Here is a 23,439-nt window from a genome sequence, read left to right as displayed (position 1 = left end):
ACAAGTCATTTGGTGTTAATTTGGAGGATATATTTTATTTTATTATTTCTACTTGACATGTTTCTTTGTGGCTAATCTCCTTGTGTCCTCTGTGTGTCCCCGGCAGGACGGTGGGGATCAAAGTGTTGCAGTTGAAAACCATCATGCCCTTTGCTTTGGCAACGGGACAGGAATTGTGTGTGTGAGCGTCCCCGGTTGGCTCTGCTGGGATGAACATGCCACTGCACCAAATCTCTGTCATCCCCCGTGATGTCACCTCATCGCGGGTCTCGAGCAGTGGGAAAGCTAAGGACAAGGACAAGCAGGTATGTGACGAGTTAAAACTGCTTTTTCGGATTAGGACGCGGTTGAGGATTATGTGGCAGTTTCATCCCAGGGTTCCATAGTGTACATGTTTTTCTCTGCTTACTGTGACTGAGATTTAACTAGATTTAAATATCAACCCCCCCTTTAATTTAATTGAGTCATTTATTGAAAGAGAGTTTAACAGCATAAGAAAAAAGATCCCGCTCAATGCACTGAAGACTGGTTGTAGAGACACGCACGATGCATTTTTTTTACTCGAAATTAAACTCTAAAAGGGTCCCATGTATTGCAGGGAGAGAAAGCTATTCCTTTGGCCCTGTAGACATTCATCAGAAAACAATCAGGGAGTTGCTATTATTATTATTATTATTTGAATGCCAGGGGTGTTAGTCCGACACATCTCTATCAAGTCTACGCAACAGCGTTTCTCCATTTCTGAGCAGAGCTTTTGGCTCTAATGAGGTTGGTCAATATCTGGTCTGCTTTTCCATTTGCACCTAAAACTGCCTTTGGGCCATCTGGTTTTGCAGTTATTTGGTCAGCTCTTCATGGTGGTAAATTTATTCATGGTGTTTTTTATGAGCTTCATATTTTTTTAGTAGAATTCTTTTTAAAATGGAATTAAAGGCCTTTGCACACCAGGTGCAGTTTTTTTTTCCTTTTCTTCTTTTTTTTCTCGTGTGATTTATATACACATTAATATTTTTACAACCTATATTCAGTCAATGTGAGTTGAGCAATACTGCAGCTTTCCATTCATTCAGTCATTCATTCATTCATCTTCTGGGGTCAGTTTGTGCCGATCCCAGCTGACATAGGGGGAGAGGTCACCAGTCCATCACAGGGACACATAGAGACAAACAACAATCCACTCTCACACTCACACCTACAGTCAATTTAATTTGGTCCAATTTGCCTAATCCCCAAATCTGCTTGTTTTTGGACAGTGGGAGGAAACAGGTGAAAGCCCACATATACACGGAGAGACACTACTGAGGTTGATTTCTTTCCAAAGTTTCGCTTCTGACAGGTCAAGTCGGACATAATTAGTGAAATAAAAACAGTAAAACTGTAAAAAGAGTGACATAAAAGTCCAGGATTTAAAAACATCATGATGAATAAGTGACAGAACTGGACCAGTATTAGTATGAAAAAATAGAAATAAAATAGGTACACATCTGCACACATCTGGGATGGTTAAACTCCTGGATGAAGCGAGCTCTCTGTATCCAGGTTTTTCTTTTCTTTTTTCTCTTTTTATTACTTAAACCGACTGAGTAGCAGCTCACCATCACGAGATGCTGACTCTAAAATTAATCTTGCATCTGATGTGCAAAGGCCTGAAGACAGTGGACGGTTACAGGAAACACAAAGGTCTATTGTCATTTGTAATTATTCTATTCTTTCATATTTGAGGTTGTTTTAGCTCTTTTTTTTTGTATCTTGGAAGTGTTAAATCATCATGTGTTGCTTTCTCTTACCCCTCTGCGTCTGCCCCAGCAACAGAACCTTGACAGTGAAGTGCTCTCAGCATGCAGTTGCTCTTGTTTTTTCTGTTCTCTGCAACAAAGTAAGGTGCTAAGACAATATGTCCAAGTCCTGCCCTCCTATCCACGGCCTGGTTACATCACAGTAGAGCCTGTAAGTGCAGCAGCACAGGTGTTCTTGAGAGGCTCCTTCTTTCATCCTGCATATGACGTCGTGTTTCTATGGAGGTTCTTCTCTAGTGTTCCTGTAAAACCCTGCATTCACTCTCTATAAACCCCTGTTTGTTTGTATCTCAGTGTCCAACAAAAGGACTTAAATCTAAATCTAAAACTAAAGTATTATACTGAAATGCCCTCAGCAGGGGGGTGATTGAGTCCCAAGAGCAACAGGGGCTACAAAATATGCGTGATGGGTATGACCAAAGATTTATCACTATATTTTTCATAATTTCGGCAGTTTCATGGTATACAAGTGCGTGTGTGTGTGTGTGTGTGTGTGTGTCAACATAACTACTAGTGCTGCTCATTATGGAAAAAAGAATTATAATTGTTATCATTGTTCAGGTCACAATTGTCAAAAATGAACATGCGATTTTGAATGAACCCTAAAATAACTATAAATGATTGTAAATTGTATATATCTTTAGTCGCGCTGCATGGTTAACCCGTCGATTCCACTGCGTGTGTTCTGTCTTTGAGTGGGACAGAAATTCAGACAGTATTACAACATTGAAAGCGTTATTTTCAGATTAAAAGATTAAAACATAGGTTTGTAGTAACTACATACAATTTGTTACTACTTTAGCTAGGCCATCGCGGCATATCATATGAACCGGTTTCCCGCCCCCAGAGCGAGACATGGGCTAAACCATTCAGGTAAAATAACTATGAATGTGATTTAAGTTGCAGCATGTTGCTGTTTTAAAGTCAAGTTTCAGGACAGTATTGTGTGACAGATTTAAAACAAGATTAGATGTTGCCCAACATCTAATCTCCAACACACCTGAAACATTTAGAGCAGGAATCCCTGAGGAACAGGCGTGAGAAACACTGCTTTATTCCTGCCCTATGTCAGCTGAGATTGGCTCCAGCTCAGCACGACCCTCACGTGGAGGATAAAGCAGTAGACGATGATTGAGAGAATAATTCTCATTGTTGACATGTTCCTGTCATTGTTGACATGTTCCTGTCAATGGTGCTATTATACTTTTTTTTAATTTTTTTTTATTGAAATTGAACTGGTAATTGGGATTTTGAAATCTGTATGCGAAACACCTTGTTTCTGAGTGAAGCCACAGAATAAGCTCCATATGTTTCAGCCCCCTTGTGTTGTACAAGTGATAGGACACTCGAGCTGTAATTTGGCACTGTTGTATTTATCTTAACTTGTACCAACACACACACACACACACACACACACACACACTCTGATGATTCAGTTTCCTGCCTAACTGGCCCTGTGCTCATTGTGAAACTGAAAAAGAAAAAAATGAACATGGATTCATTTTTCTTAGTGTGTTGTTGAATAAAGGTGTGACTTTATTTTTTTAATACAGTGTTTTTTTGGACAGTTACTACAGTGCACGCTTAACGGGATTAAAGGGCTGAGACTCTGAGAGCAGTCATAGCAAGGTTATCTCAGTCAGCTGGGGAATAAAAATGAAACCGCATAATATCCTGGGAAGAATTTGGTCTCTAAAAAAGTAACTCTGCATTTCCCTGGTCATCAACACTCTGGCTCTGAATCTGTATTTTTAGCCCCTAAGGAATGACATCAATGGATCCTGCTTCTCTCTCTCTCTCTCTGGGATTATCAGCAGAGAGGACAAGAAGAGAGGGAGAACAGTGTTTTCTTTGAATGCTGATCAGCTTGAGGGACATGGACGTGTATATGTGTCTCTTCCTGAAGATTAGTCACAGAACACAGGCCCATCTGACCCCCTCGACAGCACAACTGCTCTTTTAGTCGCTCAGAGCAGCAGAACTTTCCTCTACTTAGAATTCACAGTTAGTCAGATGATTCTTTAAAAGAGCAGCACATCTTTTAACTGTTGCTTGCCCCTCACTGGCGCCGCTCCTCGAGCCCCGCTCAGGTTTTATTTGTCTTCCCTGAAATCCTCTTTGACTGTGTTGCTCGTGCGCACTCCTGCGTTCACCTGCTGTGGTATTTGGGTGTAGATAAATGTGTTGTTTGAGAAATATGATTTTAAAAAGAACTGGAGAGGGAAAAAGGGGTGGGAAGAAAAAAAATATTGAAATTCCTTGACAGTTCACAGCTTAAGCAAATAATGCGGTCAGATTTTGTTTGAGTCTGGGGTTTTTGATAAGGTGTGCAGCGAATGGATTATGCATGAGTTGACAAAAAATAAAACAGCCTGGCTCAGGCTGGCAAATGTGTAAAGAGAAAAGCCCCCAAAAAAACCAAACTAAAATGCTAAAAATAAAACTGTGATATTTACTGTATTAGTCATATGGTGTATCTGGCAAATAAGTACAGAGTGAGCTGTTGGTTTGCAGGTTATTAACCTCATCTTCAGAAGGGCTGCAGCTAATAATTATGTTTTTCTCTTCAATTCAGTGAAAAATGTCAGAAAATGTCGATAGTTGCTGCCCAAACCTTGAAACTATGACTTCCTCCCATGTTTTGCTTTCTTTTTTTTCCTAATTCAGACTTCATTTCACATAGACTAGTAAAACAAAAAGGACAACAATAAATAATATATAGAAAATACACACAATTGACACAATTGAAATACGGAAGAGTATGAGGGCCACAAAGCAGCATGAATTCTGAGATTAAAGTCAGAATTCTGAGAAAAAAGTCTGATTTGTGAATTCTTTGTATGCCAGAAAATGTCCCAAAGAATGCTTCTGTTATTTACTGGAAATAATTTACATACATAGCAAAGCTTCAGTGCACACAGCTGTAGCTTTTTCTTTTCACATACAAACAGGGCTGCTGCGCCTGTGCTTGTATTCTATCGACCACAGTCTAATATTGCATGAGACTGCACACGTGCTGTTCTGCAGACGCGATACTTGATATCCGCTCTCTTGATGTTGCGTGGTGTATTTTTCATGAAAGTCCACAGTGCTGAAAGCTTTGTCCTTCAATGAGTGTGTGTCCAAGTCAAGGACAGAGCAGGGAAGACTCCGTGTCTCTGCGCTGATGTTCACATGTTTAATATAAATCCACAGAGCTCATGTGTCCTGATGGAGCATCTGTGAGACATCAAACACTGACCGACCAAAAAAAAAAGGTCCGGCCTTCAGGCTGTACAAAGTCTGTTTAATGTGTCTGTCTTTGCTGATGAATCAAAGCGCTTCTACTACGGTGACATAACTTGAGTTTGTTCTTTGATGTTTATACTGGATATCCACTTAAACGCCCAGAAACGGTTTAGTTAAACTTTGATAGGTGTTCGATTGTTGACTTTCTTCACAGTTGTGATTTACAGAGTAAATGAGAGGTCATGTGTGTTGTTATTTTGATTCTTTTTTCATTTAAACAATAACAAAAGAAGTCATGAAGCAGCATGGAATCATTTGAATTGATGTTGATTTGTTAGCATATCAGAATCTGATCTTCCTGACCAACTCACATTTATATATAGCAAGTGATCAGACCTGTGTGTCACATGGATTTTATAGTTAGGCCACGCCCCGGAGAAAGGTCTAAACATAGAAATCTGTGTGTCTGTCCCAAATGGTTATGTATTAACTTTCATCTGATATTTAAACTGTTGTCTTCCACTGTGTCGCTTGTTTAACACGCTTTTATTCTGGAAAAAACCCTGGACACTTAATGTTTTAACGTCATCTTTGACACTTTGAAATCCTATCGGAGCGACTAAGACATTCAGATTTCTACAGATCTGTAGAAATCTGATTAGAATCACATTCAAAACCACCTCTGTATGTGGTTTGAATCCGCTTTGGAAAAATTGGATCTGTCCAGACTGCCAAAAAAAGCTAACTTGATTAATCTGGATCTGTTTAAAAATCTGATTTGGGCTGCAGTGTAAACAAGGCCTACAGTAAATATAAACACATTAAAATACAAAAACAAAGACAAAACTAGCAGTACTGAAGGTTTCCTTCCTTCCTCTGGTGTTTGTGCAAGAGAGTTTGCACTGTCGCATGCAAATGTGGTTTGCTATGGACTTTCCGACACGTAATTAAATGGAAGTCATGCAGGTGGCACTAAGCACTATATAATATACAGGAGAGTCGTTAGACAGTATGTAGTAGTGTCGGGTGTATGAAAGCTGTTCTGCTGCTCATTAAATTCAGTCAAAGTTTTGTTAGTCTCCATAGTCATCTCAGAGACGGGTAAAGCAGATGGTGACCAAACGGTGTTTTTGGCTCATGTTGGAACACTCAAAAATATACAGTATATAGTATATAGTATAGTATATAGTCTAATGTTACATTACCCAAAAATGTTTCCAAGATATAATACAAGGACACGACTGTGGGAGCGGAGCAGAGCACGAACAATAGTCATTTTGAGATACTTAAATGCAGTAATGGTTACATATTAGATCTTTAATTCTACAAATGTGTTTAAAAGTGTCTAGAAAATGTGTTTCTCTGCCTTGCGGCAGGGACACGTACAGTATCCCCCTAACAGTTGGTGGATCTAAACTGTCCAAAATCATTCCCCTCTAGATTTGGCTGCCCAGAGGCGAGCAAATGGAAATACCAAGATAATTACCCAGAAAGCATTGGGGCTAGACGTGCAATGCATAAAATGATGAATTATCAGGAAAATTAATATTGACATGTTGTGAGAGTGTAGGAGTTAACTCCAGGTGGTCACTTTGAGTCAGAAATATACACCGAAACAGATACATGCACAGATTGTTGTCCTTTTTCCAGGACAACTCAAAACTCAAATGGTTGTGGGGCCTTCAACATGTGCAGCCGGACCATTTACTGTGTGTCATTTCTTCCTACTCTCACCCCGTTTTGCCTTGTTCATCAAAAGTAAAGGCAAGAAAATGATGTTTCTCTGACTCACACGCGCGCCTGCATTCAGCCTGAGACATTCTGCCTCGGTCTGTCTGTAAAGCAGAGGCTGGAAAGAGAAGATAACACAACAAGCAAAATGACATTCTCTCTCTTCTGGCAGCAGTGTTCTTAAAAGTATGAATGTTGTGTGTCAGCAAACCCTTTTATACAAATCCCCCCCCCTCAAGGAATTCAGAGGGATGTCACCAACTCGGTAAATATCATGTTAAGATGCTGATATACAGAAAATACTGTCACAGGCGATGTTTAAAGAGTGAATGTTTTGCCTCGGTGCTCTCACTGTTCGAGGGCTTTATAGTTGAGTTGATTTCATGGATTTCAAGTCAGTGTTTGAAGGATCTGTTGCCTTTTTCAGACATAATTAAGAGCAATTAACGTCAAAGCGGTGAAAAGGGGTTCTCAGTCACATCTGCGCGCTTGATAAATGACTTAAACGCCTTGACTACATGATAAAGGGACTCCCGGTTTTGGCACAAACTCGGATGATTCACTAGCAGGGGTGTGTTTACTGCCGGCTGTAAAGCTGCTGCTGCTGTTGTTGTTGCTCTTTCTGAGGTACACACATAACTGGAATGTGCACTCAGCTCTCAGGTACACACACACGTACACACACGTACACACACGCTCACATATGCCAGGAGCTGGTGTTGTTAGTAGGAGTCCCCCCCAGAGGATCCTGCTGTGCTGAGCCACTTCAAGTTGTGGTGCTAAAAAAAACAGAATTAAATTTGGAAGAGGCAACGTGACCACCGGGCCTTTGAGGGCCGTGACTGCTGTGAAGGAGGACGTTGTTAAAGATAACGCTTCATTAGCTCCTGTGATTTCTTTGTGGGTTATTTTATTCTCTTTCCCATAGCAGTTACAGTCTGTTATGTATTAAGTTGTACATACAGTGTGAGATTGAACTTGACCTGTGCAGCAGCTGAAAATAGAGCAGGAAAATAATTAGTCCCCTCTGCTGCGACATGTCACGATGTTGTATGATACTGAGGGGCGAAAAGATTTAGCTTTGTCTCTGGTGTGAGGCAGCACGTTCCTTTCTTTGTGTTATCACGTCAGCTCTTGGGTTTCAGAAGAGCAGCTATTAACACGGAGAGGCATTTGCAGGAGACGATATCTTTTAATTAACCCCTTACCTCATCACTTTTCACTGTCTTCACCCACACGCACTCAAACATACACACAGAAATGCAGGTAATTGTGCAGCCCTACAATTCATGTCTTCATCCTTTAATAACCACAGCCTCAGAAATGAGGTTCTGCCTCATTAGCACCAGGTTTAGGTCCACATAAGGACTGTCAGTATGTTTTACATGTGCAATTTAATCAAGCTAAGGCCATAGTCCGGCTAAGACGGGCAATCAATCGGACAACTTGCCGAGCTCGAGTGTACATGCGGAGGAGAAAATCGATTCATTGGTGGTACGTCTGACTCCGCCTCCATGCTATTGCGTATCGAATCAGTTTCCTGTTGACCTTTTACGCCGCAGAAAAACAAAAGGTGAACGGCGAGATGGACGTGAGATGCATCGTGCTGTGGTTCTGTATGTTTCGTACCTGCTGTGCATGTTCATCGTGATACAAATTAGGTGGAGCACGGCTCTTGTGGTTGTTGTGTTGTCCAAAGAAAGAAACCGAAATTAAGAAAACCAAATTGTTCTCTTAGTCCGACTAAAATTGGACTTTAAACGCACTGAATGTCAACATTTTCAATGAATACTGGATGTTTTGAGCGATAACATTACTATTAAAGAGTCTACTTCTACTTGCTGGTCAAAGACCAGGGAGGAAATTTAGGTTCAAGAACAGAACTCTAAGTCCAGCTCTAGTCCGACTAAGCGTATAGACTAAGTGCAGGAGGAATTGGACTGTGAATGTTAGTCCAACTAAGAGAAACTTGATTTTAACATGACATTAAGAAAACCAAATTATTGTCTTAGTCTGACTATAATCAGACTTTTAACATGCACATGAGTGTTTATACCAAAGATGTTCCTAAAAAGGTAACAAAAACACACACATAAACACAGTTACAAATAAACACAGACGGTAAATTGATGTCAAGCCCCTCACTGATGTTCTCTTCTGGAAATCATATGTGCAACGTATGACCCCATGATCTACTTAGTATGTGGGGATGTTTTATAACCTAATCAGAGTGGTGCACAGCTTTTAACTCACTAACATATGGAAATGTGTTGAGGCTGTCGCACGCTGCAGGAACAGAAAGTGCGCCTGAACTCAAAAGCTCTCAGCTGTGAAAGACTCCAATTTTGTCAGAATGAGGAAAACATTTAAGGGAACAAATTTAATTTTTTTTTTTACCTCCCTCAGAGTCACCAAGGCACATCACTCAGATTGTGAATGTCTCTGTTGGAGTGACTGTAGTGCAGAGACACAAGAGCTTGCAGATAAGCAGACACAGTCATGCAGACTGGCAGAGATGAGGAGACATGAAATCACCGCATGAGATGCTTAATTCGCCGCTCCGCTCTCTCTTTTTGAAACACTGCCGCTCCGTGCTCCATCCAAAGCTTTCCGACACTCGTCTGTTCTTCGTCAGGTGTGCCCGCAGAGTGTCTCGGGCTGTGATTTAATTGCCTGTGACATGCTGACTTGACTCCTGCTCCTGACACAACCCCTGAACATTCACCGCCAGCCAGTCAGATAAGTGGTAGAAGGGCTCCGCTCTCTCCCCCAGTGCCCAACTTCATCCTCCTGTGGACACACACTGCAGATGGTTTCACCTCACTGCAGCCTGTTGTCGGGTTCTGTGCAGCGCGACACACAATGGCTGCTTGATGTATGGACTTCATATAGAGCCGCACATCCCAGTTGTATAACAGTAGAGGACTCGTTTGTTCTCTGGTCTTTTGTGCATTCAGTGAAAGAGACTGGGAAGCAGGCTTCATAAAGTTTTCATTCATCTGAATGCTAAATAAATGATGGGAACACACTTTTTTTTTTAATATCAATTTTCAAGCTGCACATGAGTTATATGAGCCTGATGAAACAACGAGGCTCTTGTTTGAAAACAAGCAAACAAAATCGCTTGTGGCGGCCTGTCTGACCTGAATTTTACCAACAGGGTCTTTAAGTCTGGCTGCAGAGGAACCGAGGAAACGTACTCCAGTTAATAATGCTTACATTCAAAACCAAAAGAGTGTTGGTTTTACAGGGCCACTGTATAACATCTAAATGAGTTTATTATAATTTGGCAGAATTTGAAGGTTAAATAATTGATATTTATGTACAATCACCTGATTGTTTTCATTTATATCAGCTTACTGAAGGTTATATAGGTTATGTCATAGGATATTCGCTGTGTGCGACAACTTCACCAATGAATGGTGCTAAATTTGACACACTGCACCTTTTTAAACACTAGAAAATAGTGATCCACAAGGAGTCGGACTATCAGTGTAACTGCAGTGTCCAAGTCCCTGCACAGGTACAGCTGAGAAGCTGCTTTTAGTATAAGTCAATACTACGCTCTACGTGTGCACATGATTCCCAGTTGTTCCCAGTAAAATGTATTTCATCAACCTCTCTGGTAAAAATGATGAGGCTATTATCTTTTTTTTTCTTCTCCCCTGATTCTGATTCTGCCAATGTCTTGATCCGTCTCCGTCTCCTTCCTCCCACCACCTCCTCGTTTTTTAAATCCCCTCCCAAATTATCATCCATTGAAGATTAGCGTTCTTAATGTCACTGCCGATGGATTTACTGTTGTGAGCGCGCTGTGAACTCTTTTTTTTTTTTTCTTTGTTATGGTCTGGATGTCTGGGTGAATGGGCAAACACCTGCAGGCTTCTTCACTTCACTTGCTCATACCGTAAATGTGGCTGCCATGACCTGCAGTGCACATATGGTGAGATTAGCACCTCAGTCGTCTCGTACGAGCGTCTTCTTTTGTTATGAGAAGCTGATGTTCAGGCTTTGGCACTGTACCTGTTAATGAAGAAGAGCTTTGGACACATCGACCGGTACATTGTTGTAATCCCTTAGCAGAGGTCTCTTCTAGTATCTCAGTAAATCTTTAATTTAGGCTTTAAGGGCTTTTTCTCAAACTGTTGTCAAACATGGCTGCATGAAGAAGTGAGTCTGCATTTTCTGAGTGCGTTGTGTTCATAACAGCAGGAGAATCTTGGGAGTTTCCAGGTGAGGGAGTGGCATCTGGCATGAGGACACACCATCCACGCACTTATCTGGAGTTGTTCACATGAGCTCACAGGACTCTACCCAGAGATTAGCCTTACATAATTGGCAGGAGAATGTGTGCAGCAACCGCCGCAAACGTTGGTGTCACACCCAACTATCTCAGAATTTCCAGACCATTACCTCTCACATGTTTTATACTGTAAAGAAAAGAGAAAGAGAGGCAGTAGTCTGCATGTCTTGATGTATTTTAAGTTAAATGTTGCCCGTGTCCACCGATCGAACTTCCAATTTGTGCCGTTTGTGCAAGCAGTCACATGGTCATTACTTCTGTAAAAGGACATTTATCTACACTGTGTGTGTGTGTATGTTTGACAAAGTTAAAATCTGCAGCGTGCAGCTGTATTAAAAATGAAAGAACTGAAAGCATTGCAGCAGCACAAACACACATGTTTTATTGTTTCACTTCCTTGCACAACAGAGACAGTCACAAGCGTCAAATATTCTGCCTTTACCGTTACCTGTCTTATGCAATTATACTTTACCGCAAGGAAAAATCGGCGTGTTATGTAAAAAGAAAGACCGTGTTGACAAACTCCTACTTAAGTAAAGATGTGACATTGTTTACTCCCTTGTAAATGTCTGCAGCCTTAAATTAGAACATGTTTTAAAGGAGACTTACAGTATCTCACAACAAAAAAAGTGAGCTTTATTAATACTGCTATTTATAAAGATCAAAAAGAATTATTTACTAGCATTTTAGCCATGAGATTCAGTTTTTACAATCACAAATTCAGAGTTCAGAAAATTGTAATCATGTTATGTTGAAGGAGACGTGAAACTAGATTAAAGATAATTACTCGTGCTGTTACACAAACTGCTTCTTCCATCCTACCTCACACGGAAACAGTAGGGGGAAAAGAATAAATAGCCAAGTTAAATAAAAATAAAAAGTCTCTTGTAAACATGAAGGAAGTGGGAGAGACGGGAGCATGCCGTTACCGTAGAAACAGAGCAAGGACTGAATAAGACTACTGTAAGGAGGAGAGAAGTGGCAGAGGCAGAATGTGGAGAAACAATGTGTGTTGTTCACCACAGACATGCTTCAGCTTTGCTTCTGTCAGAGCTGTCAGATGTTTCATGTGCCGCGATGTGCTGTGGTTTCCCCGCTTTGCCGCTTTCAGTGAGGATCCAAGTGATGTGACGCCGTCCTCCATTTCAAAACGAGTGTTGTATGTCTCAGATCTCCAGCCTGAATCGGAAAAATTGTCTCGTCTGTGAAATGAAGGTGATGCCTGCTTTGTAAAAGCGGGAGGAGTGGATACTCGCTGCCGGACCTCGTGTCATTTTGATTGATGTGTTCATTTGTATCCACAGCAGCCGACACACACACACACAGGCCTAAAGAGGCTGGTGGCTGCCCCGTTATCTGTTACCTCGGGTCATGCTGCCTGAGTTGACAGCGATCAGACTCTTTCCTCTGAGTGCTCTCATGTATGAACACGCGTTTCCTTTCCTCTCCTCCTCTCTCTGTCAGGGTTGCATCTTTGTGATGGCGCTATATGTAAAACATGAAATTATCAGGCTATTAAAACAAGATGAACAACAGACAGACAAGTCATCACAATGGAGACATGGGGCTACACCCACATGGCTCCATTTCTGATTTCAAATGCATAAACTCTGCTTCAGAGACGCCAGCTGTCCACGCCTGCCTGGTGTTTAAGAGCCACTACGACACAAGTTTGAAAACATGAAAACTCCAGGGCAGCAGAAACGGAGGCCATTGAAAACAAGGACACAAGTTAGCGCTCAGCTGTCAATAGAAATGAGGGCGTTCACACTTGATTTCAAGTTGACTTTCACTTCATACTTTTCACCATTGTTGCTTCTTGTTAGTAGTAGTAGTAGTAGTAGTAGTAGTAGTAGTAGTGTGTGTGTGTGTGTGTGTGTGTGTGTGTGTGTGTGTGTGTGTGTGTGTGTGTGTGTGTGTGTGTGTGTGTGTGTGTGTGTGTGTGTGTGTGTGTGTGTGTGGATTTTCCACGACATGGTCCCAGCACGGCACATCTCTACATAGTTTGGTTGGTTTTCTATTACAATATAGTACCTCCTCAAAGTGGGCGGGGTCATCACAGCACGGCTGCATGGAACCGTGACAAACGAGTGACTTGTAAAGCAGTTGTGTTCGATTCACTGAATCATTAGAATCAGTTCATGAAAAAGATTCAGTTCAGTACTTCCTGCTCGCGATCACCGATCACTTTCAGCAGTGCTCTTGCCAAATACACCGGACTCCCCTCTGAAATATTGAGATTTTAGACATTTCCTTGCTAAATGTTGGAGATTAAGGGATTTTTTAAAGTCTTTTTAATCACTATACAGTTCAGCATTGTTCAGTTTGATTCTTGTCTTGGACATCTGATATGGAGCTACAGTTTCAATTGGGTGCAGATCATTTTTGTTGCTTTTCTGAAATGAAAACCTAGTGATATTGATGTCCTGTGTGTAATGTCTGCTGCTACAACACTGTATTCCAATTGTTCTTTTTCACCATTCGTTTTAGTATCTCACTGCCTCACTCATGTTTCAGAGACCTGGGGTTCATCCTTAATCAAAAGTTCTTTTTTAGCACGCTCATGTTAGAGCGCTCACTTCTCTAACTTCCATTACGTTTAAGGTTAACAAATCAATTCCTTTTTTGAGCTCATGCCCACACACTCACACACACACAGTTTCTATTTTGCTGGAGAAAGCTCCCTGCTCGCTTGTTTATGTGACATCAGTTTGTTGTGGATGTTTTGTCTCTTTAATCTGAGGTGGTTGTCACACTTTGAGAATGCAGTGTCATCAAGTAGCTGCTTTTAATTGGAAATGTCTTCTTGTCTCTTTATTTGTTGTATTGTTTTTTGCTTCTTAGTTTTTCTCTGTTTGTATCACCGTCATTTCGACTTCTGACTAATTTGTGTGGGTGTTGCGGGCTCGTCGAGAGCCTGTATGTATGTTTATGGATGTGATTGTGTCACTTATTATATGTGTTGTATTGTGTGTTTTGTGGTGGAACCTCTTGAAACAGGGATCCATTAATCAATAGTTCCAAAGCCGTCGGAGCAGACCACCCACTGAGATGAGACAAACTTTGCTTTTGTTTCTACTTATTCTCACATTGTGATGAAACCGATGAATCAGACTTGAGTCTGAGCAGAGGTGGACATGGGAACAAGGTTTTCTCTCTTTCACACTCGCATAGAAGGATATCCAGGCACACGAGGGAAAGCTGAAACTACGTGACAAAGATGCGATGACAGCACTGAGCGAGGTCACGGCTGGTGACAGAGGAACTTATGCATTTTCTCCCCATGGACCGCTCCACGTATTCAGACTGAATACAAACATACTATAGGCTGCTGCTGGCCTCACAGGGAGCTGCTGCACTCTGCCGAACAAACAGAATGAAACTCTAGCTGCAAAAAAAGCAGCACTTTGTGCAGTTTAGAAGAACAAAGTATGATGTTTGCATAATTCTTCACTTTTCTTTTCCTGCGAACATTTGATGTCTTAATTATTAACTCGCCGATGTGTTTTATCTCCTTTTTCTCCCTCGCTCTCTCAAATAGATTATTATATTGCTGAAATATGCTGTAGAAAGAATTTCTTTTTTATTTTTTAATTTTCTTTTTTTTTAAATCATGTTATACCATACCAATAATTACCTTTTGTTTGAGCTCAGAGCAGAGCAGTGTGTGTGTGTGTGTGTGTGTGTGTGCACAGATATAGATTAAGTAGCAGGCAGCTCATGAAACACCAACTTTAGGGAAAGGTTAGCGAGCTTGTTGTAAGGCCTGGAGTGTGGTGAAAAGAGGGAGGGGTGGAACAAGTGGTGGAGAATTTCTGTTAAAGCCAAGAGATGTCATCAGGAAAGTACCACCATCTGCTCCGTCTCTGAGAGCTGAATTCAGTCCAATTTCTTGTGGAAAGGAAATGGCTCCTTACCAACAATATTTGCTCAAAGCTGTCGGTACAGGGACGCAGATCTGACCAGGCAAATATTGACGGGGGGGAGGGAGATTGGAGCAATGATTGGAACAAGCCTGTTTGAGCGAAATGAGAGCTGGTGGAAAATGTTGATGGAGATGAAATGTAGCAAGATGAAGATGGGCAAATTTAGAAGTAGTAGAAATTTAGTTTGTGGTGGTGGCAATAGAAGAAAAATAAATTGGTGGTTGGAGTGTGTGGGCCAGCCAGGAGCAATGATGTTTTTCACTTTATGCTCGTCACTTCAATAGGCTGGTCTTTCAAAATGCAGTCTGCTGCTCTCCCCTCTGCACCGTCCTCCGTCTTCCTCTCTGTCTCTCCACTCCTTACCTGAGGTGAAGAGGATCGTTTCAGAAAATGTGAGGACTAATAGTTATGGCTCCACATACTTTGTAGTTTTGTTTCACAGAGGCGACCTTTATGTCCTGTGAAGATAGATCACTACGTGTAAGCCTCAGTTCTACACTTCCTTCAGCTTAATGTGAGCAGCAGTGGTCATGAAATATGGCATTTCTTTGGTAGTTTTACAATGTCGTTGTTGTTAAAACAAAACCTTCAGCTGTACCATGAAAATGCCGCATTGTGGTTTCTTTCTTTTTTTGTGACACTGCGATGTGCAGTTTTGAGCCCCTCTGGTTCTGTGGAACGTCGTATATGACAGACATGTCGATGAGGAATGTGCTGGAAACCCTGGTTAGTTGAGGTTTGATGATTATATTTTAAGCATACATTCACCAATTTATCTTACTGTTTTTGCATCATATGCTGGTCAGAAATGGAAAGTGCTCACTCTCCTGCACCAAAGTCCATAGAGAAATTCATCATTTTTAGCTCACAGAGACTGGAGGTGCTGGCCACTACTGCTGCCTCCTTCAGTGAGCTGGTGTCATTAAGGTCACTTTGAGTAAGGAATTTCAAACACCAAAGTCACAAAATAATACATTTTCAGTCATGGATCACAAACTACTTTGTGCTGTGATCTAAAACTGCTGATTTTTTTTCTATAGACTTTGGTGCGTGGAGTGAATGGTTGACCTAATTAGATAAACTTCAGTTTCCAGGTGGAAAAGGCCACGAGTCAACCACATTATTTGTTTATTTATGGTTTTGTTGGAGATGTCGATGCAAGTTTGGTGTGAGATGTTAAGGGGGAGGGACTTGTATTCTTAACAGCTCGCAGTGATAAGTTGACTTTTATATCTCATACATTTTTAACATGTCGGCATGTGATTTCACAAATGATGGCAGTCGTGCTGAAATACCTGAATACTAATACTGAGTAACATTAATCATCACACCACAGCTATAATGGCAGTGTAAGTACTTCATTTAGTTACTTGCAAGCAAATCCTAAAATGGCATAACCTCTAAAGTCAGCTATAAAAGTATGATGATGGTCACCTGTCCACCTTGTTGATGATTATAGCATCGTATTGTTTTTTATACATTTCCACTGTGTTTTAACTCTATCACTTCTAAACACAAAACCACGTTTAGCCCACAGAAAAGTTTGTTTTGAAGTTGAATTCAGGGCATGTTCAGGTCCATGTCAGCAGGGGGTAGTAGAGCTGAGAGCAGCTCGCCTTCCTGACCTTCTGTTTCAAGACCAGTGGGTTTGAACCCCAGTGAATTTTACTGCATCAAAGCGTTCCCATTTATTTAACCTCTCGTGTCATTTGAGGTTGTATTGAAAGTCCCGTCATTATCCGGTGTGCACTGTTGTTTGTCCACTAAGATGTCATTGCATGCGGCTTTCTTATCTGCCTCACGACAGGCTCACTCTGTGCTCAATAACAATCGTTTCTATTTCACACTTTCTCCACCACAGACCTGCGTTAAACAAGCTTTTACTGACATGGTGAGGCTTCTTCTGCAGAAGATAAATTAAAACAAGCATCTGTATCATGTCTATTATTATTTTATTTTTTCAGATTTCTACCTCACAGTAAAATTAGCTAAGTTAAAATGCCTCAAAAGTTATTTTTGACAAATACTGCTCTATGACTAATACTACAACTGATCATTTTGGCTTCTTAACTTCAAAAGTTCATTAAAGTCATCATCATCTGTAAAAACACAACTGAAGAGAAAGATTTTTGGGCGAGTGAATTCCTGCCGCACTGCAGAGTTTCATCATAATACTTGTTTTGTTGCCTGTTTTCTCTTTATCAAATAATTGCCATGTCTTTTAATTTGGATATTTCACTTGGTCATATTGTGACTTCAATTATTTAGCAATTAATTGTGCAGCCCTTCTTCAAACCAGTGTGGTGTGTTCTTAATGTCTGCAGAGATGTTGTCCTCTATGTGCCCTGTTTTCTATCCTAACAGTGACTTTTGGGTCTGATCCCTCTCAGACAGTCACAATGCAAATGCAACTCTCTGTGAATTGCAGCCATAAGGCACATAAGACCAAGAGCCTTAAAATGCAAATTACTGCTGCTGCTCTGGACCTTGTTTATCTAGGAGCCAAATTAGGCTGGACCCTCGGCTGTTGATTGGAATAATGGGTGTAGAGCAGATTCATTGCTCCATCCTTCATCCATCATCGGTTCGTGGAATGGAGGGTAAATAAATCCAAGGTTACATGTCTTGGGTATCACTGCAGTGTAGAGGTGTGAATAGCACTGTGTGTCCCACTGGTTTATAGATCATCAAAGAATCTAATGCTACAAACAAGCCACGTTGGGAAGAAGTGAAACTGCCTGAGGAGTTTGTGTTTACTGTTGTCTTTTGTTTGTTGGCAGCACAACGCACCTTTTGAAGAGGCTGCTATCTGATGGCAAGACTCCATGGAATTATTTATACTTCCTCTGCGTTAAGTTTGCTTTCTTGTGAGAAATGTGCCTGTTGCTTTCTGTTAAGTGAGATCAGATGTAAATCAAGTTCAAGTTTGTGCCATTTCAAGCCCGCTGTCATTCAACTCGGGCCAACACTGGAGACCTTTCACTGTGGGTGTTTTGACGTGCCAGTCATCAGTGAAGGCATTGATAGAAGGTTTAGATGCAGGAGAGATAGCTTCGTAACCTCAGGCGTGCTCGCCTGCCAGGTGCCCCCCTACTGCGAGTTCACATCCTGCAGGAAAGCTGCTTACAAGACTGAAATCCTGATCAGATCTTTGAAGGCTGGAAAAGTTCAAAGTACAGCTGTGGTTGCAGAATATATCATTGTGTGTTAGAAATCACCAGTTTCAATCGGTTCAGCAGGTGATGACTGATGATGTCACAGCCGGTGACCTAAAGGAAGTGAGGTGGATAAGAGAGGAATGCACTGATGTCATTTCTGCAGTGATGCATGTGGAAAGAAAAAAGTTGGACACCAATGACAGATCTAAAGAATGTTTTTGAAGAGATGCCTGGATGGAAATAGTAGTCATATTTGTTTTTCTTTCTAAAGAAAGGCATTTATGCTTCATTCCTGTAGGAGAAAGACAGGGTTGCAAGCTTAAATACCCTCATCAGGCCACTGACACTGAGGAGACAGCCTAGCTTCGTCTGCTCATTGATTTTACTTCAACAAAAGCATGCCGCTATTGTAATTACTCCTTCTCTGCTTGTCGGAGGAATTAATCAAGAATTCATGGTCATTCATTTGAGCCATTTTTGTTATTCAAACCTGCAGACTAATCGTCTGATCAGGTCAGCCAGGTAAAGGCTTGATAGTTTGAATCTCTGCCCTGGTGACTCTCCTCTGCTCCACTGTCTGCTATAGCCTGATGATAACAAGCAAAAGATAAAAGCTTATTAACTTCAGATGACTCATCTCATCAAGTGCACACTCACTCACACGCGCAAGTGATGTTCTCATCTCACGTTTGGCACGTTGCCGTTATACAGTCGTAGCATGACTCGGCTCTAGAACCTCCTCAGTGGCTGCACGGAACTGCCCTGACGTCGTTTTATACATGACACAAACACAAAGTAGTGATGGACAAAGCAGTTGTTTTCAATTTATTGAATCAGTTCTTTAAAAAGATTAGTTCAGTACTTCCTGCATGACCGGAACACGGGCTCCGTCTGACACAGTCACTGAACTAAAATACGGCTGAACGGTGTTGTTATTCGGCTCACGATCGCTAAAATACACCTTTGTTAAACTCCTCGGTTAAATGTTGGAGACTAACGCAAGTTTTTAAGTCTTTTTTTTAACCGATCTACAGTTCGGCATTTTTCGGTTTGATGACACTCTCTGACAATGGCCGGCAGTCTGTGGACGTCACATTTTAGTATCCGCTCAGCTCGATTGAAACATCACCAGAGCAAGAACCAAAAAAATCACCAGGTTCCACCAAGCCGAGTCGTGCTAGAACTGTAGAATGGAAAAGTGCAAGGCGGGTGATGGTGATTGTTTGTCGCGTCTGCCATTGTTGTCGCACTTTGACGTGTTTTGTTCGACGTGATCTGATTGGCTAGCGCCTGAGCTGGAATATTTGTTGACCATGATTTTATGATTTCATGAGCGGACACTTGGAAAGATGAACAGTCCTCAATTTGCACTGCAATGCAGCAGATTCACAGTTGCAGTTTGTCAACGCTTGACGTGACCGTGGAGCGTTTGTCTTGATGCCTCCGTTGCGTACGTGTGAGTCCAGCATTACAAAAGATATAGTCTGTTGTCGGCTTCTGCTGTCGTCCTGTGCTCGTTGCAGACCCCAATGAGCTGGTAAAATCTTTGTTTAATTTAGAAAGTCATCACTAGCCTGAGGTGCTGTCCCCAGGTGCATTCATGGAGTCAATGCTTGAGTCCATACAATAATTGCTGTAGATGCAGCCTTTGTACTTTAAGCCAAAGGCAGATGAACGCAGACTTTAAAGACATTAAAAGCAGATATTAAAACAGGTGGTTTGGCTGCTGGCCAGACTACATCTTCAATATGATGTGTGTGTTTGAGTGTGGTGTGTGTGTGTGTGTGTTAGTGCACGTTTAATATCAGACATGAGATGGCATCTCAATGAGCAAAGAAATCACTCAAGAGCCCCGAATCCATCTTTTATAGCTTCAAAATTAGTCTGAGAGGCTTTGAGCTCCACTGCTACGATTTTCAATACAGCTCTCTGTTCATTTCTTGGACCGGGTGATCTGGACATAAAGGCTGTCAGGATGAAGAATGCGGTTATTGATGAGGCTATCAGATAATGAAAGATAGATTTTTCTTTTTGCTCCTGAGTGAACGATGAAGACAGCAGTCACTTTGGTGTCTTCTAAATAAATGTCTTCATGAGTGGAAAACAACAAACACTTCTTGTCAATTCGTGCCGATCACCCAGTCTTACGCTGAAAAGTTAGAGAAGCAGGCGGAACACGGACATTCAACTTTATCGTTAAGAAACCATTGAGAGATGACGAGTAAAAAAACGCAGGAAGAAATTAGGAGGAAAAGCAAAATTCAGACAAATAAATGAATTAAATTAAATTAAATTAAATTAAATTAAATTAAATTAAATTAAATTAAATTAAATTAAATTAAATTAATGTATGAAATGTGAAATAGAATACAGTTGTATATACAGTAATAGTTCCAGGTGATACTTGTAAGGTTTACAATCATATTTCTAAAAAGATCTAAAGGGAGAAAGTGTTTTTGATTTGTAAGAATATGCTGAATGTTGTTCCATGAGTCTTTGAGAGAAAGCAGTACGATAAATGTGAGTTTTGAAACCTTTATTAGAGAGAAAAATATCTACTATATGAGTGTTTTGACCTCAAATGTTCCTGATAATAACAGTAATGATCAAAATGAATCACCCTTCACTAGCAAAGCATCAAGAGTTCAATACTGTATATACACACTTCCTCATTCAAGTCAATGGAAAGGTGTGTCTAATCTTTTGACTGGTAATGTAGATATGTGTTTAAATCCTAACACATTATGACTTTTACCCAAGATTTGTGGAATGTGTTCTCTTTTATCACAACAACTGACTGAGCTGATTGTTTGTTTTCTTGACAGTCTTTTTGGACCAGATCACACAGACCAAGGTCCTCCCAGAGGAATTGAAAAGATCTGCGGGAAAAATATGTACAAAGTAAACCAATGTGCTTCTCTATATGGCTCGTAGTTTTGATGTTTGTCTGATCAAATCTGAATGTATTCTACACAGTGTGCTCAAGTGAAAACTGTCACTTTTGCTCAGTACATTTTCATTCAGCGGCCTCTATTCTGTTGCCCTGAGCTGCGACTGCTGCTCCGATAAAGATGCTGTGACCCTGTTGATTACTATATTTACTCATAAGTACGTTGTGTTCCTCTCCGTGCCATAACAGTGAGTCACTCATTAATGATAGCGAGTTTTTTTTCCGTGCTCTTCTCTGAAGTCTGCAGCCTGTGTGAAAAAAGACTCCGCATCACCGCTGACGTTTGTAGATTACGCTGTCGCAGATGAACACTTTGTCCACATTTTCATCAGTGTGGACAGATTGTTTGAGACCGCGGTGAATGAAATTCAACGTGCCTGACATAAAAGTGGCGGCATCAAGGCATCTGAAGCGCTAAACCGGGGTTTGACAGGGTTAGACAAACTATCCAGGCACGGTTTGACCACATCTGAATGAGATTTGGTACAGATGCCCTTTTTATGAATAACATTTGAACACTGAACACTGAACATGCTGCCCTCTCTACATATAGAGAACCACCTGCAGCTTCCCTTCACTTCTTTTCCACACTAAAATAACACTAACGTGTGGAATTTGTCTGCAATGATAACAGATAAAATCAGCATTCACTCCAGGGTCAGATGCCTCTGCTTCAGCTCCAATTGGCAGAAAAAGCACAGGTACTAGTCTAGTCATGGAGTCTGTCCTATCTGTTTTTTCAGAATAACTTTAAATATCTGGCAGTCACTTACAATTTACTGCATGTTAAAATAGTGAATTAACAACGAAAGGTTTTATTAAAAAAACAAAACATAAAAATACTGTAGTTACCAGAAATTTGAACAGAATAAAGCATATTTAAAGTAACATTTGTTTGAGTTTCTGTCTGAATTGACCGTAATAACCACATGTTGGCTTCGACCTGCAACTTCTCAGCTTTCAGAAACCGTTGGAATTTTTCCAGTTGTGCAACTATGGTGATGCAAAGTGAACTTGTGCAGACGTTGCTCGGTGTTAAAGGGTTAAAAATGTAGCCGAAGGTCACATGCGCTCACAACAGGAGACTTTTTTTTTTTGCTGCAAATATCCATCAGCTTTCACAGGTCGAGATTATGTAGTCCATTGGGTGCCAAAATTGAATAGATGGCGAGATATGGGGGAAAGAGGACAGTGGGTGTTTTGGGAGCGCTACAAATCGATAAAAGTGCTCCAGTCGGCCACTTGTTAAGATGCCGGCGTTCTGCTCCCGCAGTGACGACCCACATAATGAAGTGCATGGGTATTTTGGTCTGAAGATAATGCTGCACAAATATACCAGGCTCCTCAGATATTGTCCTCCAGTGCATTATTACACAGATATGTAAATGAAGATTAAAGCTCCAGATCAAAGTGCAAAGATACTTCCATGTTTCCACTTTCAGCAGATAAGTAGCAGGGGTTTGCCAAGTAGTCGGTAAATCTTTTGAGTTATTTATTCATTTTGAATGGATTTCTCTCAGCCTCTCTTTAAGTCAGTCTTTGAATTCTTGTCGTCTTCTTTTACTGTAGATGTGATTGAAACATGCAGCGGGCAGCTGTACCTTTTTTTTACTTATTTGAAGATGAACTGAAAAGGCTATTACTGCTCAATTTCACGCCCAGTAGGACTGTCAGTTTTCCCTGTCCTCTCTGTCTGTCTGTCAGTTTCTGTACCTGTTCTACTTTATATTACCCCTGAACTCACTATCTACCTCTTCAGTAATTGCCAGCTTCTTAGGCCGTTGTGGTTGATCGTATGATAATAGCTTTGATTGTACGATGATATTTTATGACATCGGTTCTGTGGATGACATTAGAAAACCTAATTCGGATGCATTCGGCTCAATCTTCTCTTCTCTTCCATTTGTCTTGTTGATGTGCTTTGATGCAGACGTCTTCATCTTCTGTAAAACTTGAATAGACGCAGGTCAGACATTAATTGTGTGTCTTCATCTCACGGTCTTCAGCTGCTGATTGGATCAGATTGCCCACTCTTAATTTACAGGTTCGTTGCCTGTTCTACAAAGACTTGTACTTATTAGCCACAACAATAAAACAGATTACTCGTTTGAGCTGGTTTTAATGCTGTGGCAGCTGCAGAGCAGTGTCTCTGTGCCCTGTTTTAAAGGTGGCTGTTCTTATCCTTCTCTAATGGTATGTAAAACTTATTTTTCATTCATTCCCCAAGGCTTGGCAAAGTCACACTCGCACTGGTTAGCTAGAACATTAAAACCACTGAAAAGTTGTATAGCTGTCTCTAAAACAGTGACTCTGTGGATGAAATATCAGGAAAAAAGCTAAACTTGGG

General features: G+C 41.0%; 1 protein-coding gene across 4 annotated transcripts in view; it reads left to right on the top strand.

Moving 5' to 3' along the window:
- march8 (membrane-associated ring finger (C3HC4) 8) overlaps nt 1–23,439 on the top strand; it is an 85,243-nt gene that overhangs the window by 19,456 nt on the left and 42,348 nt on the right. For all 4 annotated transcript variants that reach the window (XM_044045144.1, XM_044045142.1, XM_044045147.1 and 1 more), the window contains exon 2: nt 107–305. In XM_044045144.1, the coding sequence (XP_043901079.1) occupies nt 210–305 (96 nt within the window). In that variant the 5' untranslated portion in view covers nt 107–209. The remainder of the gene's footprint in view (nt 1–106; nt 306–23,439) is intronic.

This window comes from Solea senegalensis, linkage group LG15 (genome assembly GCF_019176455.1).
Source record: "Solea senegalensis isolate Sse05_10M linkage group LG15, IFAPA_SoseM_1, whole genome shotgun sequence".
Classification (NCBI taxonomy): domain Eukaryota; kingdom Metazoa; phylum Chordata; class Actinopteri; order Pleuronectiformes; family Soleidae; genus Solea; species Solea senegalensis.
This window is presented reverse-complemented; position numbering and strand designations above follow the sequence as displayed.